At 41.3% G+C, this 14,277-nt stretch overlaps 1 protein-coding gene across 6 annotated transcripts; it reads right to left on the reverse strand.

Moving 5' to 3' along the window:
* Window positions 1-1,579: 1,579 nt before the first annotated feature.
* On the reverse strand, window positions 1,580-14,002 carry PIGA (phosphatidylinositol glycan anchor biosynthesis class A). 6 transcript variants are annotated; one of them, XM_044391870.3, is made up of 6 exons: window positions 13,951-14,002; window positions 11,922-11,997; window positions 6,839-6,971; window positions 5,981-6,113; window positions 5,618-5,824; window positions 1,580-3,890 (listed from the first exon to the last, which is right to left on the reverse strand). In XM_044391870.3, the coding sequence occupies exons 2-6, from the start codon at window positions 11,938-11,940 to the stop codon at window positions 3,624-3,626; spliced, it is 759 nt and encodes a 252-aa protein (XP_044247805.1). In that variant the 5' UTR covers window positions 11,941-11,997; window positions 13,951-14,002; the 3' UTR covers window positions 1,580-3,623. The 6 variants fall into 6 exon arrangements, with proteins under 6 accessions (XP_044247805.1, XP_026333880.1, XP_026333879.2 ...); XM_026478095.4 differs by having other exon boundaries at window positions 11,223-11,997; XM_026478094.4 differs by having other exon boundaries at window positions 11,223-11,997; window positions 13,790-13,971.
* Between the last annotated feature and the right edge of the window lie 275 nt (window positions 14,003-14,277).

The raw sequence follows: 14,277 nt of genomic DNA on the forward strand, positions 1-14,277 counted from the left end.
CTAAATGCTTTATGCAAAAAATATGGAAGTTTCTCATAGCACTCAGGCAAATTAGAATGACCACCTCTATGAGAACTGGCTCCCTATAGTCCGGGGAGAGGCTGATGTGTGAGCAGACAGCATTGCATCCCAGTATACACTGCGTCCATTTCAGTGTATTACACAACCAGGAAGATCTGGTGCAGTTCCCACTCCCAAGAACTGAGATCAAAATATAGGGTTTCTTGACCCAGCTTAGTACTGACCTACAGCTTACTACCTAGAGAGTGCCAATGTAGGAGAATCCGTGAACACAAGCATGTTAGCTCTTTCCAGGTCTCATTTCACTGCCCTCCAAGAGCCCGGTGAGTCAGCCCAGTGACGTATTATAGGACATTATTCAATCTTGTATGGGCCTTAATCTTCATTTAAAATATGGCTGTACTTTCTGTGTTATATACCAGAAAAGTTGGCCATGAGGAGCTTGGCTTTTTTTTAAGGTTCAAAGGGAGGTCTGTGCTATTTCTGAGAGACCATCTTTAACTACGTTTGAGCATTCCATTCGAGATGGGCACAAAAGGCTACTGCAGGAAGGGGTTAACTCACAGCACCCTTCACAGATGACGTCCTCTGTGGCACCAGTTTCTCAGCCTCGGCACTACTGACATTTGGGGCCAGACAATTCTTTGTTGGGGGAGGGGTATCCAAAAGCATTGTAGGATATCCAGCAGCATCTCTGCCCTCTGCCCACTCCTTGCCAACCCCCCCACTCCCATCCAGACCTAACAACCAGAAATGTCTCCAGACACTGCCAGGTGTCCTCTACGGGGCAAAATCGCCACCCCCACTCCTCCCTTACCCCCATCACATCCAATTAAGAACCACTGAGCCATAGCCAAATATAAGGGATAAAGGAAAATCAACTCCCCGAAGTACTAGTGCATACAAATTAAATTTTGTACAGAACTTGAATTTTTAGAATTTCATATTTAAAAAGTCCAGCCACATGATGATACAATTTAACATCTCACCATATTCTTTTGGGAATGTGGAGAGGGAGAAAGAGGCCTTTAAAAATACTTCGCGAAAGTAAACACAGGCCCATGATACCGACTTTGCCAAAAAAAGTTTTGGCGTAAGATAAATCAGGACATATCATCTTAGAGAACTGATTTCCACTGCTTCCAACAAAAGGGGTGGGAGAAGCTGGGCTTCTGTAAATGAAATCAAAATTCAAATTCCTCTTAAAATAGCTTACAAGATAGAAAGTATAATTACGTAGTTCGCATACACAATAGCTTCTAGATGTATTCACTTGTCTCACGCGACCACTCCAGTGCAGGGAAAAACAGGGCCTGTGTGGATCAGGAAACAAAGGCACAATTCAACTTGCTATTCCACAAATAAAGAGAGAACATGTGCTCTAGAAAGAAAAGATGACAGAGTAATTTATCATCTAAGGACAGTTCCTGTTTTACTAACAGACCAAGCAACAACATCTAATCGCAGTGAAAAAGCAAGCATATGATGGAGGGGGTGGGGGGGCACTGTTCAACGAGTAAATCATATTCTGTTCATAAAACAAGACAAACACAGAAAATTGTCAAAATGTCATTTTGGTCTTTATTTTTGGACACGTAGCATGTTCTCATAAATCAGTTTCATATGTGCTAGTTTTTGTTATATCAAAAGAAATACAATATATTGTTCATAAATTCCTCATCACTGCAAGTTCACTTTTAAATAAATGTAAGTAGCAGGGTCGAACAATATGTTTCCACATATTGACCAGTGCAACACTGACAGTTACAATTAAGGTATCCAGGAAGCCCGAAAATTAAGATTTACTAGAAGAAGCAAATTTACTTCCATTTGTTAAAAACAAATAATTTTGATTTGCAAATTACACATTTTACATGCAAGAAGTTTAAATCCCATTTCCATGTGAAATAAACGGCCATCTCAAAAATATGCTGAGAAACAAAAATGTAAGAACAAACAGTAGTATGCCCTTAAAAATTGCTGAAGAGAATAAATAAAAACATAGGTTACAGTTTCTTGCTTTATCATGAATACTGGCACTGTTTATTTCATATTTATATAAATCAGTTTCTGTGCATAAAAATCCCAATAAGATTTAATGGTCTGGGTCAGTCCATTTTTCTTTAACAAAAGATCCCTTAACTTCCAGGTTTTAAAAATCGCACTCTTGCATTTGTGTTTTAGCACAAAACACAAATCGTATTTCTCACATATCAGTGGCAACCGGTTAACAGGCATGTTAAGATACTTTTTAAAAAAGAAGTTTTGAGTGTTGTTAAAAAAAAAAAAAAAAACCAATCCTGTACAGAATCCCAACACCGCCAGCACCTTCCTCGTGCGCCGCAAGCGCCTCTTTGACTTCGCAGTCCTTTATCACCAAAACTTATTCTAAGGGGTTCAAGGAGTTAATAAGACACACCATGTGGATAATTTGGGGTTTAAAAACCCATGGCTCTGGGCAACAACGATTACAGTTAACAACAGACATCCACAAAGAGACTGTGTTCCTACAATTTTCAGACTCAATTTGCTATAAATAAAATATTCTGGGGTGAAGACTTCTGCACACTGACAATACTTCTCAGACATCAGCTAGGCCACAAGTGAAGGGAAGTGACTTCTATCCAAGGTAGAGGAGGGTAGCAGCTGATTTGGGGATGGCACACCTCGTACGTTCTGCTCGGAAAACACGAAGGCATTTACAGAGGACTCGATGATGCACGGGAAGACGTGGAGGGTTTCTCTGCACTATCATCAACAGTGATATCGGTCCCTAGTATTTCAGAAGCAAAGAGTTTCTTCATAAACACAAATTAAGACAAAGGCTCTACCTAGGAGAATGCATACAAGATCGAAGAAGGAATTGGAACCTGCCGACCATTTTTTCCTGGCATTGAAAGCGTGAGCATTTTTGGCATGTTAGATATTTCCCCATTTTGTCAACTGTGACTACAATGAAGTGAGCCATCCGAGTGATAAACAAAGAGCATCTGAATGCGCCCCTGGCCCCGAACAGCAGGAAGTGTCTAGTTCAATAGACAGTAGGTGCATAAAACATGCTCATAACTGATGGACCATTTTGCTCAAGAAACCTGATGATCTGTAACACTAGGCGTACCAAATAAATGTCTAAGAACGTGACTTCAATGACTAAAATGGGTATGAACAGGACTCAAAAATAGTTCATATCGTTGTTGTACTTCCCGAAAGAAAACCTGTAAACATTTGGTGAATGTCTAAGTAATGGTAGAACATTTAAAATTGGCCAAAAAATGCCCAGAAAACATTTGGCCCTTCAGCACCCAAAGCTCCCAAAATATAATTTTAAAACATCTCTGTTAGAGGGATTTCAGTAGTCTGAAAAATTTCATACCTGAGTGGCTTCAATGTTCTCTCCGAAATCTTAAGTAAGTGCAAGGAGTTTCTACACTCAGGAATTGCATAAGTTTTTATCTTTCCTCAAAATAAAACATTGAATGATATAGAGGTAGCATAACTTACTAAATAAACTTTTTTTAAAAAAAGGAAAAAAGCAAGGTTATTTTCAATCGTCTTACTGGAATTATTACAAATGTGTAAAACCTTACAATCCAGGCTTTCTTCTACCTGGGTTTAGACATCTCATTATTCTCGCCCCTTTTTTTACTGTAAGGATATTGATGAGTCCAGGCGCCCTTTGGCCCTGTGGCATCTATTGCGACATCGATGACAGAATCTGGAGTCATCCATCTCAGGAAAAGGAGGAAGAGAAAGTTGAATACAGCCAACAAAGCAAAAATGCAGCCTGTTACTGGGCCACAGTGAGAGATGAGTCTGTCCAGTCGTTTGTCCATTGGTAACACAGCTTCTCCTGCCACGCGGTCGTACACCTGGCGGGAGAGAGGCCAAGAGTGAGCGCTCTGACCCACAATAAACAACGACCTGCACGGACCAGGAAGGTTTTACAGATGCAAACGGGAGTCGCTTACATTTCGTTGTTGTTGTTTTAGTAAGGATGTGATTAATGAAATTAAAGTAATTATTGCCATGCGATTCAACACTTATGGAGTGCTGATTGACTCTGGACAAAACTCTGGGCTAGACACCGCATCACACAAAGACGAATATGCCAGGGCTCCTGTCCCCTAGGGGATCACCATCAATTTTAACCAACTACAAGAATTCCAAAGTCCTGAGAAGTTGGAACCGCTTTTCGGGTCACCTCTGTCAAGGCCACATTTAATTCAGCAGTGACTTCCTGAAGCAGGACTGGCCTTCTAAGATTCCTTGACTCGGTTGAGCACCTCTCTCGGCAAGCTGGCAGACATCAACCACTATCAGAGAGCTCTAATCTAGTGTGCTTCTGGGTACAGAGAGGCTCTTCTTTCCACAGCCACGTGAGGCCGTGTTGCTGAGCATGGATGGTGAGACTATACAGAACCATTTCATGGACTCCAAATAAAAGGAAGGGGAAAAAGATGGGGGACATTTTAGTAGATGGCATAGGTCAAACGCTTTTGGCAAACAAAACGTTTACTGCTGAGAACTGGTAGCAGGTGGCTTGCTGTTTTGAAGCACTGCTAAGCACAAAACTCAGAAATATTTTAAAAACAAAGATCCGTAAACATACTTAGTTTGAACACATAAACGAGGCCAGCATTTATCGGTTTCGACTGCATTCGAGCATGACTTGTGGTCACTGTCACGCAGCGGACCTGTGAGCCATCTCCTTTGGAACTCAGCAAGGCTGGGACATGCAGTGCGAGCTCTACAGGCCACTGGCCTCACGAGAGGTACAGGCTGTTTCCAGCTAGCTCTTCTACCCTCAAAACATCTGGAATACATTTCAGTTCGAATTATGCTGCGACTGGTGAATTAGAACAGTTGACAAAGTATGTTTCCAGCGTGAACTCCAATTTAATTTCTTCATCAATTTTCTAAATAGCATAGTTAAACTACAGAGGAGGAGCTGAAAAGGATCAAAACGACCTGTGCGGAACAGGTAGAATTAAAAGAGCAACTACAAATTCTCTATCGCCGCTTTTTATTTATGGTATTTCCAACATTTGTCACTTGCATCCTGAATTCTAACTTACTATGTTCTCAGTCAGCCAGGGATGCAAAAATCCTCTTCTCATAGAAAATCACGGTACTTAGCCAAGGTGACGCAAGAGTTTTGGGAGTAGCCTGAATTAAACGTTTGCAAGTTTTAAAGTTGCCGCCATCGGACTAAGCAAAACCATGTATTTTCTAATAGACCGACATGCTTTAGAATTAAAAACAGCCTCAAGAAATGTCTAAGAGCAGATTTTAATACCAGTTTGGCCTTTAGCAGTTGTGACTTCTAGAAAATTCGGTAACTTTCTTACGCCCACTTTAATGAAAGCTCTAGATGGCATTACTGCTATTTTCAGATGTCAAACGCATCGAGTTGACTAGAAACTCAGCCTAGCATATCCCAAAAATAGTACACAGTGCATTTCTTTTCATTCGAAGAGATTTCTTAAACTTAAGCAACAGAAAGAATAAACCTATACAAGAAAAAGCAAACGTGTACATGAAACGCCAAGAATTTAGACACAATCTTCAAATACCCTTTGCTTAGCACATGACATACTTTTTCAGTTCTTTCCGCAACATTCCTCCAGGTGTAGAAAGTCTTTACTACGTTATGGATACTTTCCGGAGCCGGCAATGCTCCTGACTTCAGCTGGTAAATCGCCTTTTCCAAACCCTCGCACAAGGACTTGACAGAAGGCTCACACAGAATGATAAGATTTTCTGGAAGTACTTCAGGAATTCCACCAACCCTGGTACTTACAACCTTAAAAAGAGAAAAAGAATATACAATACACCATAATACGTATCTCAGGAAAATCGGCAAAACCAACAAATTAAAAGTCATTACAGAACGCATCTGCTAATTTTTCAAAATACAAGTACAGGAACCCCAACAATGTAAGCCCTCAAAGGTTTTTACCTGTAAACCACAACTGGCTGCTTCCACAATTGCCATGCAGAATGCTTCGGTAAGGGAAGTATTAAGAAAAATATGTCCTTGAACTAAGACATTTCTAACATCTTTGTGTTCTAAGGCTCCCAAGAGACGCACTCTGATTTTTGAAATGAAAGAAAAAAAGAAGGGAGTGAAAATCATGCTAGAAAAGAAATATCACTTAGAAGCCAAGTGTGTTATTCATGTTATACTTAGATTATTGCTGGTATTCTAATGTTTTCCACCACGAAAGATAAATATCCCCAAATTCTGATCTACAAGAGTCTTTTGAAGCTATTTGGTTAAAACTCATACAGCTAAAATATTTCTAAGTTTTGTCATGCATACAAATCTCATCTTCTGGAAAATTAGTTGGCATTTAATAAAAATATTAATATACTTTGGTAAGTAAATATTAAAGAGTCATTTCTAAACAGAAAAAGGCCCCTTTTAAATTGATGCTTCACAGCAAACATCCTTCTAAGTTACTGAGAAAGAGAAGTATTTGAATCTGTATGTGCAGGACAATTTACATGATTTGGGCCATGCTATTTAAATCACACACAACTCAGCAAGGCTTGAAAATGTACAAACATTTCCAAAGTGGTGGTTGTGTGTGTGTGTGTGTGTGTGTACGCACAAAAAAAACAAAAAAAAATTAAGTTGTGATTTTTTAAAACTAAGGTTTCCCATTTTATACACATTTTTTTAAAAAAATAGGCATTTTTACATTTTACATCAAGCACACGTAGGAGAAGCAGACCGCTTAACAGACACAAGTAACCAAAACTGAATTTAGGTAACATATTTTCTCACCCAAGACAATACAGAATCCATCAATACCTGTCATGTAGCTGGTACCGTTCTCGTACTTCTTCCAAAATGATTCTCTTAGGTCCCTCTCCTCCAATTATGAAATTTAAATCTGGATATTTCTGACAGAGTTCAGGTATTATACCACTAAGCAAATCAGTCCCTGAAAATATAAAGTTGAATGTTGGAAATATTAACATTTAAACTTAAAAAAAATTCATCAGAACTGAGAAACCACTCACTTTGAAAAGGATTAGTTATGCCCTCCTTAAGTAGAGAAACTCTCAAACCTTCCCTGGGAAGGTGGAATGGCCAAACTACCAGGGGTCTCCCAAAAGTTGCAATTCTTAAAGATACATACAGGGATATCCATTGTTACCCAATACGTGGCCTATCCTGTTTCATTCTAACATAACATTCTTTAAGTTATCCACTTGTGTTTACACATCACCTACTTCTAAAAACGGTATTTGAGGTAGTTAACATTTTTCTAGAGCCGGACAGCTGACTGGAGATCTAGGTCTTGTCCCAGCCATTTCATGAGCAAGCTCTTTGCTCGTGGGCAAGTTTTCTGATACAGAAAATGAAGAGATCAGATGTACCTGAAGTCCAAGGTCTCTTTCAGCTACAAAATTTCTACCAGTCTGTGTTCCACTTCCCACCACAGGAAAGGGCTAAGTAACAAAGTATAACTGCAGCCTTGGCTTTGTGGAGAAGGCAGTTTGCACAGAGGATCTTGTAAGGATCACGACAGTGTTAGCCAAATATAAGAGCAGTCCGTCCAAACCTGCCGTAGCCCACACTTAATGAGAGTAAATGAAGTTGGCAGGACCTCAACTGCCAGACCGTTACAGTCCAGAGAACAAGAGGGTGCATCTTGGTTCCTGCTTCTTTAATGAAACACTTTTCTTATAATAGGTAAATACAACCTCAGGTGATAGAAAGCTGTAACATAAACCATGCCCTACCAGTCTGAAAGTGGCTATCCAACGTGACAGCAATGTTGACACTATTTGGGAATTTAGGTCATTAACAACTATAAATTGGACACATTCAAAAGTAAAAGTGAATGTAAAATAACCCAGTTCAAGTTTATTATTTTAAGAAATGCATACATATAGACGCGCATACATAAGAATTGTACTTTTCTATCAATCTTCCCAAATACAGGCTGATCAATTATTAAAAAAAGATGGTCGGAGAAATCATTTATACGGGGTTATATTTATTAAATAATTCAAAGTAGGATTTAAGTAAACTCCGCCAGTATTTTCAAAATATGATTGCATTAGCAAAACATAAATTCACATGCAGCTTTTCTGAATTATGAAGGCATCTCATTAAAATCATAGCTATCTTTGTTTTGAGACAATTACCAAATCCATCAACTGGATTTCTACATAAACCAGAAGGTGGCTTAATGACTTTTAACATTTAGCTTCATGTCATTCGTTCACTTTCTTTCTTTCCTTTCCTTCTCCCTTCTAATACAAAGGTTAAGAACCCATTCTTCAAATGAAAAATGCAACACATACTGATTAATAATCGTACTGCTGATAACAAGTAACATTTACTGAGTGGTTACTTACATCAGTCTATGTCCCTTAAGTGCATTGTGTCATTTAATCCTGACAGTTGCCTTATAAGAAGTGAACTGATTAATATTATCAATGATCTATAATATTATTCTAAGAATAAAAGGTTTTTCCCAAACAATAAAAGAGACTCTCCTGCCTCTAAGAAGAGTCTAACACGATGGAACATACAAAAGGGCTTTTAATCGCCATGGTCATACAAAATGGACAAAGAAAAACCGTTAATTCAAACTGCTTTTAAAGCTAACAATATTTTAACAAATCTAATCAATCTACATATACCTAGAGGCTGGGCCAGAGGTGAGGGGAACAGGAGACCTTTAACTCAAGAGCTGAACTCATGTTTGTCATCTCTGATACTTACTGTGTAACCTGAGCGAGTTACTTACCCTGAGACTCAGTTTCTTTGTCTGTTACATGCAGATAACATCTACCCTACAGTTGTTGGGAGGGTCAAGTGAGGTACTGTACCATGCACAGGCTTTACCAACTGCAGAATATAAATGGAAGTTGTCATTACCACCACAGCAGTAAGTGGGGTGTGCCTGCACATGCACAGGAGCGCCGGGAAACCCTGACTGAGGGCAAAACAGGCCCTAGAGAAGAGGGAGGAAGGCAGCCAGAAAACCTGGGTGCTAAGAACTGGGACTTATCCTCTCTCACTCAATACGTGGCAGTGGGCCTTTGAGAACTGGTCCAAAGGAACACCTCCTAAGGAAATTAATTAGTTAATAAGTAACGGACCATAAATACAGCTACTCACTTTTGGGCTACGGATGAGGCCGTTCCTTCTGAGAATGTTACTTTTTGCACGGTGCCTGGCATATGGAGAGGGTTCAATATTTGTTAAAGCACTGAACTGAGAACAGGACAGGCCATACCTTCACTCTGTGGCTGGCGGTTAACCAGCTGAGGCTGGTTAAAATACCATCACTAGTGAAGTAACGGTAACAGGTTTAATCTTTGTACAAATCGTTCATTTTGCTCTGATCCTCGACCATGCGTGCATCATATGCTTGCTCAGCTAGCTATCTCACGAAGGTATACTGTGTGATTAAAAGACAAACTAGGCACATTTTCTAAGATACAACAAACACGTCACCAATATCCCAAGAGGGATTCCGAACAGAGAATGCTGGTCCATTCACATCTTCTTGAGTCAAGAATGAAAGCACATCACGAGAGCATGCCTTCACCCCAGAAAACCCAGTTCACCAGTTTTCCCACCAACCACCGCTTAAGTGGATTGCTGGGTCAACCAAGGCTATTCCAAATATAAAGCCTACTGACCAAGGCCCACGCGTGGATTTCAGGCCGATCCCTAGCACACCGGGACGCTACGGATCCTACCGCTGAGCTTCGTGCTTACCAACCATCAGCTGCATTTGTCCACGTGTTTGATGCCAGTTACACTTGTTATTGCATTGGGTAATTTAGTTAAACAGCACATAAACTGACAGAATAAGTTTCCATGAAGCTAAGCTGAACGGTTCGAAGAATTCAACAAAGCAAAGTTACGGAAAAAAGCTCTAGTCAGATTAGGGGGCATCTTAAACCACTGTATAAAATAAAAAACAAGTTAAAAATCCAGAAGTACATAACTTCATATACCGTTACATCCTCACCCCGCCTAAAAAAAAAAAAAAAAAACACCCAAATTGGCAAGTATAAATTATGCTTTTTGAAAGAGATTGTGCCAGAACGTTCACACAGCTCCAAGCAGTGGACCAGTACTCTTAATGCCTGCAGGCTGACGTCAGATTATTGGCAACTCAGTGCACGTTAATAACATTTTGAGGCAAATTCAAGTATTTAAGGAACGGTACATGTTATCTTTTTTATAATCCCCTACTTGAAGTGACAATTTTGACTACTGGACAGGTTTTCAAATACCATCCAGAAGACCAGTTAGGTTTTGAATAACCAGACTGTTCCAGGCTTCTAGTACACAAGGCTCTATGAATGCTATCGAGGTGTCCAGTAAGCGCTGCAGAGGCACTAAGAAAAAAAAATCCTCCTTGGTAACGGCAGACACTTATCAAACTCTAACTGGCCTAAGTACTTCAGGGGAACCATCACCGAACCCTCACAAGATTCCCCTTGTTGCCCAAATCATACAAATGAAAAAACTGAGACTCAGAGATGTTAAGTAGCTTGTCCTCACGCAACGGGATGCAGCCAGGCTCAGACTCCAGGCTAATGGTTCTGCCTTCACCACTTACCTGCCTACATGTTCTTAACGTCTAAGTCTGCAGCTAAATGAACTAAGCAAGCCGCAGAACAGCCACGTGTGGAACAAGCTCATTGACTTTGAGGACATGCATAAAACACAGGAGAGTTGCAGATCAGAATATTCATAAGGGTCATCCCTGAATCGTACAGTCACAGCTGATTTTAGTTTTCACCCCTGTGCTTTTCTGAGTTTTCAAAATACCTCCAATGAAAGACATGACTTTTGCCGTCAGAAAGGGATATGTGGTGGGCTCAGCCTTTGACTTCTTACCACACATGCAGGGCTGTTTTAACTTTAAAAAGACCTGACCTATTAAACAACATCAGATTACTGTTTTTATTTTTAAGTAACTATTAAAGCATCAAAGTGGCGGGGGGGGGGGGGGGCAGCATTCACCACTGTTCCAAAAATTTCTTTTTGGATGTATAAGACAGTATTGGACCTTTCTTTGCTGTATTTAATGCAGAAGTAGTTATAAAACCATAGAACAAAACGAAAAACCAAACAATCATTACATTCAAGTATTCAACAGCTTTCTACAAGAAAAAAAAAGTGTGCAGTGCAATTGTAGCTATCATTTCATTACCTTTTCTGTAAACAAGTCTGCTGACAACAACAATAGTTATTATACTATCATGCCTTCTAAATGGGTCTGGAGTGAAGTCAGTAGGATCTACAGCATTAGGAATGACGGACACTATTTCAGGATTCAGTGCTGCTCTTAGCACAGTGTTTTCCTTACTAGTATAAGAGACACAAATTATGTGGTTTGTGTCACAAAGAGACACAGTTAGAAGCTTGTTTGTAAGCACCGAGCTGACATCAGCAAATCCAAAAAGGGAATGGTCCGTGAAGACTGTCTGGAGCCCCATTGTCTTGGCGTGGAAGAGGGCATCATGGGCCATGGCAGAAAAAGAACTATGTGAATGGATTATCGTGACTCTCTCCCGAACAAATATGTACCTGAGCAATGGCAGACTGTGAAAGAGGGTCGTGGCTGTAGATTGGTTGTACATGACTTTCAGAGGCAAGTAATAGACTTTGAGGCCATTAGTGAGGTAACGGATGCCTTTCCGATCTCCATAAGCATGGGTGACAATTATGACTTTGTGCCCTCTTTCAATCAGGCACTGAGAGAGCTGGTAAATGTGGCTTTCCACGCCTCCCATGTTAGGATAGAAAAAGTCCGACACCATGCATATATTATGGGTATGGGTCCTACATGTCGAGAGACTTCCAGGGCTAACACGGGAGCGCACAGCTGAGGGAGGCTGGCCATGCCCACCTCCTCCTCTAGACGCCATGCTGAGATGGTTTAGGCATTTGTCCTTAGAGCAACTCAGTAATGTGTCGTCTAGTACCTGAAAGAGAGTATAAAACAAGATCTCAACTCAGAGACAAAATACATTACACTTTCCAAATCCAGATATAAACACTGTTTTATGCTAATGTAAATTTGCTAGCTTTCCCCATAGAAATAAAACACAAGCATTATAATGAAATTACTCATCTGACATTTACTTGCTTAGTACTTACTCTGTGCTATACAACAAAACTAGATTTCACAATACCCTTACATTTTAATTTTGCTTTAAAAATACTGCTACATGTCATTGTAAAAAATTAGTTTGTTACATCACAGTATAGAAGACTGTGCTATGCTAACAAACCAGTTCATTCCAATAATTAAATATATGGCTCTTTCCAGAAAAAGTTTGCCAACCCTGCTCTAGAGCTTAGCCACTGATGCAACGAATCTCATACAATCTTGCTATTCACTTTGTGGCTTATACTAAAAAATTCCTGGAGCTAGAAGTGTCTTTTTGACAGTAGCTTTTTCAAGTACTGCCTACAGCACATGCTGCAGACATCCATCTACGTTTTCCTCTTCCTTCTTCAAGGATGGCAATAAACTGCTTTCATTCTCTTAACCTTTCTTTCAGTTACGTAGGCCTTTCTTCCAGAAGTGTCCTTCTCTTTGGTTTGAAGTCTAAAGATACGGGTTCAATTCGAGATGGACTGGATCTGGGGCCATTTTCTCCATCTCAAGTAGGAAATATTGCTCTCAGGAGCCCTCTAGAGCCTCATCAGCACAAAATCCCCACTCAATATTCAGTACTATCAGAGATTCTTACTTTTAAAGCTAAAGAGTGTCTTGGAAAGCTAGTGGAAATCTTCCTCAGATTTACAGACGGAATTTCCACACCTCTGGAAAGCCATCCTAAAGGTCTGAGTTTCTGATTTCACCTGCAAACTCAGGAAATGCAAAGTTAACTGCCTGTGTAAACTCTTAATTACCTATTCTTGCCAACAAAGTCATCTATATTTTAAATATATTCGCAGAAATACTCAATAAGTGTTTGTTGATCTGAATTCACTAATTAAGATTCAAGATAACCAAGTACTGCAATTCTTCAGTTTTGTACTTTTACGTGGTTTCAGTAACATTTTCTTACTGTGGTTTATCAACTAAACCTGAATTTCCAGTTATATTCAATTTAAAAAGATGATTAATAAAAAAAAAAGTGAGTAAAGAACCACATGAAATTATCTGAAGTTTTGTCATTAACCTGCAAACGTTCTGTGAGGAGTCTGCCTACTTCCATCGAATTATCACGCCTAACATTTTTATGGCGTAAAAGCTCAACAAACGGAACAATCAGAGAATCTTAGATTTTAAAGACGACGAGAAGCTTGGAGATGCAGGAATACCTCCCTTGCTTTACAAATGAGAAGCCAAACAAGTTGAGCGATTTGACCAAGGTCTCCACCCAGCCACTTAAGTGGCAAACGCGAGATGGCCGTAAATTTACAACCATCCATGGCCAACGAGTCCCCGGGCAGTCAGCAGCAGAGGCTCCCAAGGAGCTTTAGGGAGACCCCGCGGGGGCTTGGGTCAAGAGGACGGTGCTTCCACACCCACATCCACACCCTGGGCAATACCCCGGCTTCACTCACTGAGAGGTCACCCGGGAGCGCCAGGGCCAAGGAAGGGACGACCCCGCTCCATCAGCGACCCCGCTGGAGTTAAGCAGGGTCGCCAGGCCAAAAAGGAGGAAGATGGCCAGGCAGTGGGCAGGGAGTCCCGGAGCCCTTCACCCTGCCCGCCTCAGTCTCGGCGGAACCAGCTCCAGCGCGGCCGCCCCAGCGTACCCTCAGCCCCACTCGACTCCGGAGGCTCTCGACCCCGACTTCCGAGCTTCTAAGCCTCGCCGGGTTCGCCCCTTCCATCTCTGGCCACACTCCCACGGGTGCAGCACAGTCCCATCCGGAAGCGGCCGAGAGTGCCGGCGCAGGGTCAGACGCGCACTTACCGGCGAGTCCCATGGCCGCCAGTGTCCGGACCTCCCGCGGCTGCAGACAGAGTCCCACCCCGCTGCCCCGAAACACCAATCCGAGGCGTCCGCGCTCGAGCGCCGCGCCCCCGAGACGGCCAATCGCAAAGACGCGCTGGCGTCACGTGCAGGAGCGCCGCTCAGTCCCCACCCTTCAGCGCGGGATGTAACGTCAGTGCGCTTAGGCACAGGTTTTCGCAATGTTCGCGGAGACTTGTTTTCTCTGCATCGAAAGTAGTAATCCTTGGTTTAACCTTTCCCATGAATTCTTACTGTCGCAAATCTCTAGAAACCGTCCCTCTTCTC

This window comes from Ursus arctos, chromosome X (genome assembly GCF_023065955.2).
Source record: "Ursus arctos isolate Adak ecotype North America chromosome X, UrsArc2.0, whole genome shotgun sequence".
Taxonomy (NCBI): Eukaryota; Metazoa; Chordata; class Mammalia; order Carnivora; family Ursidae; genus Ursus; species Ursus arctos.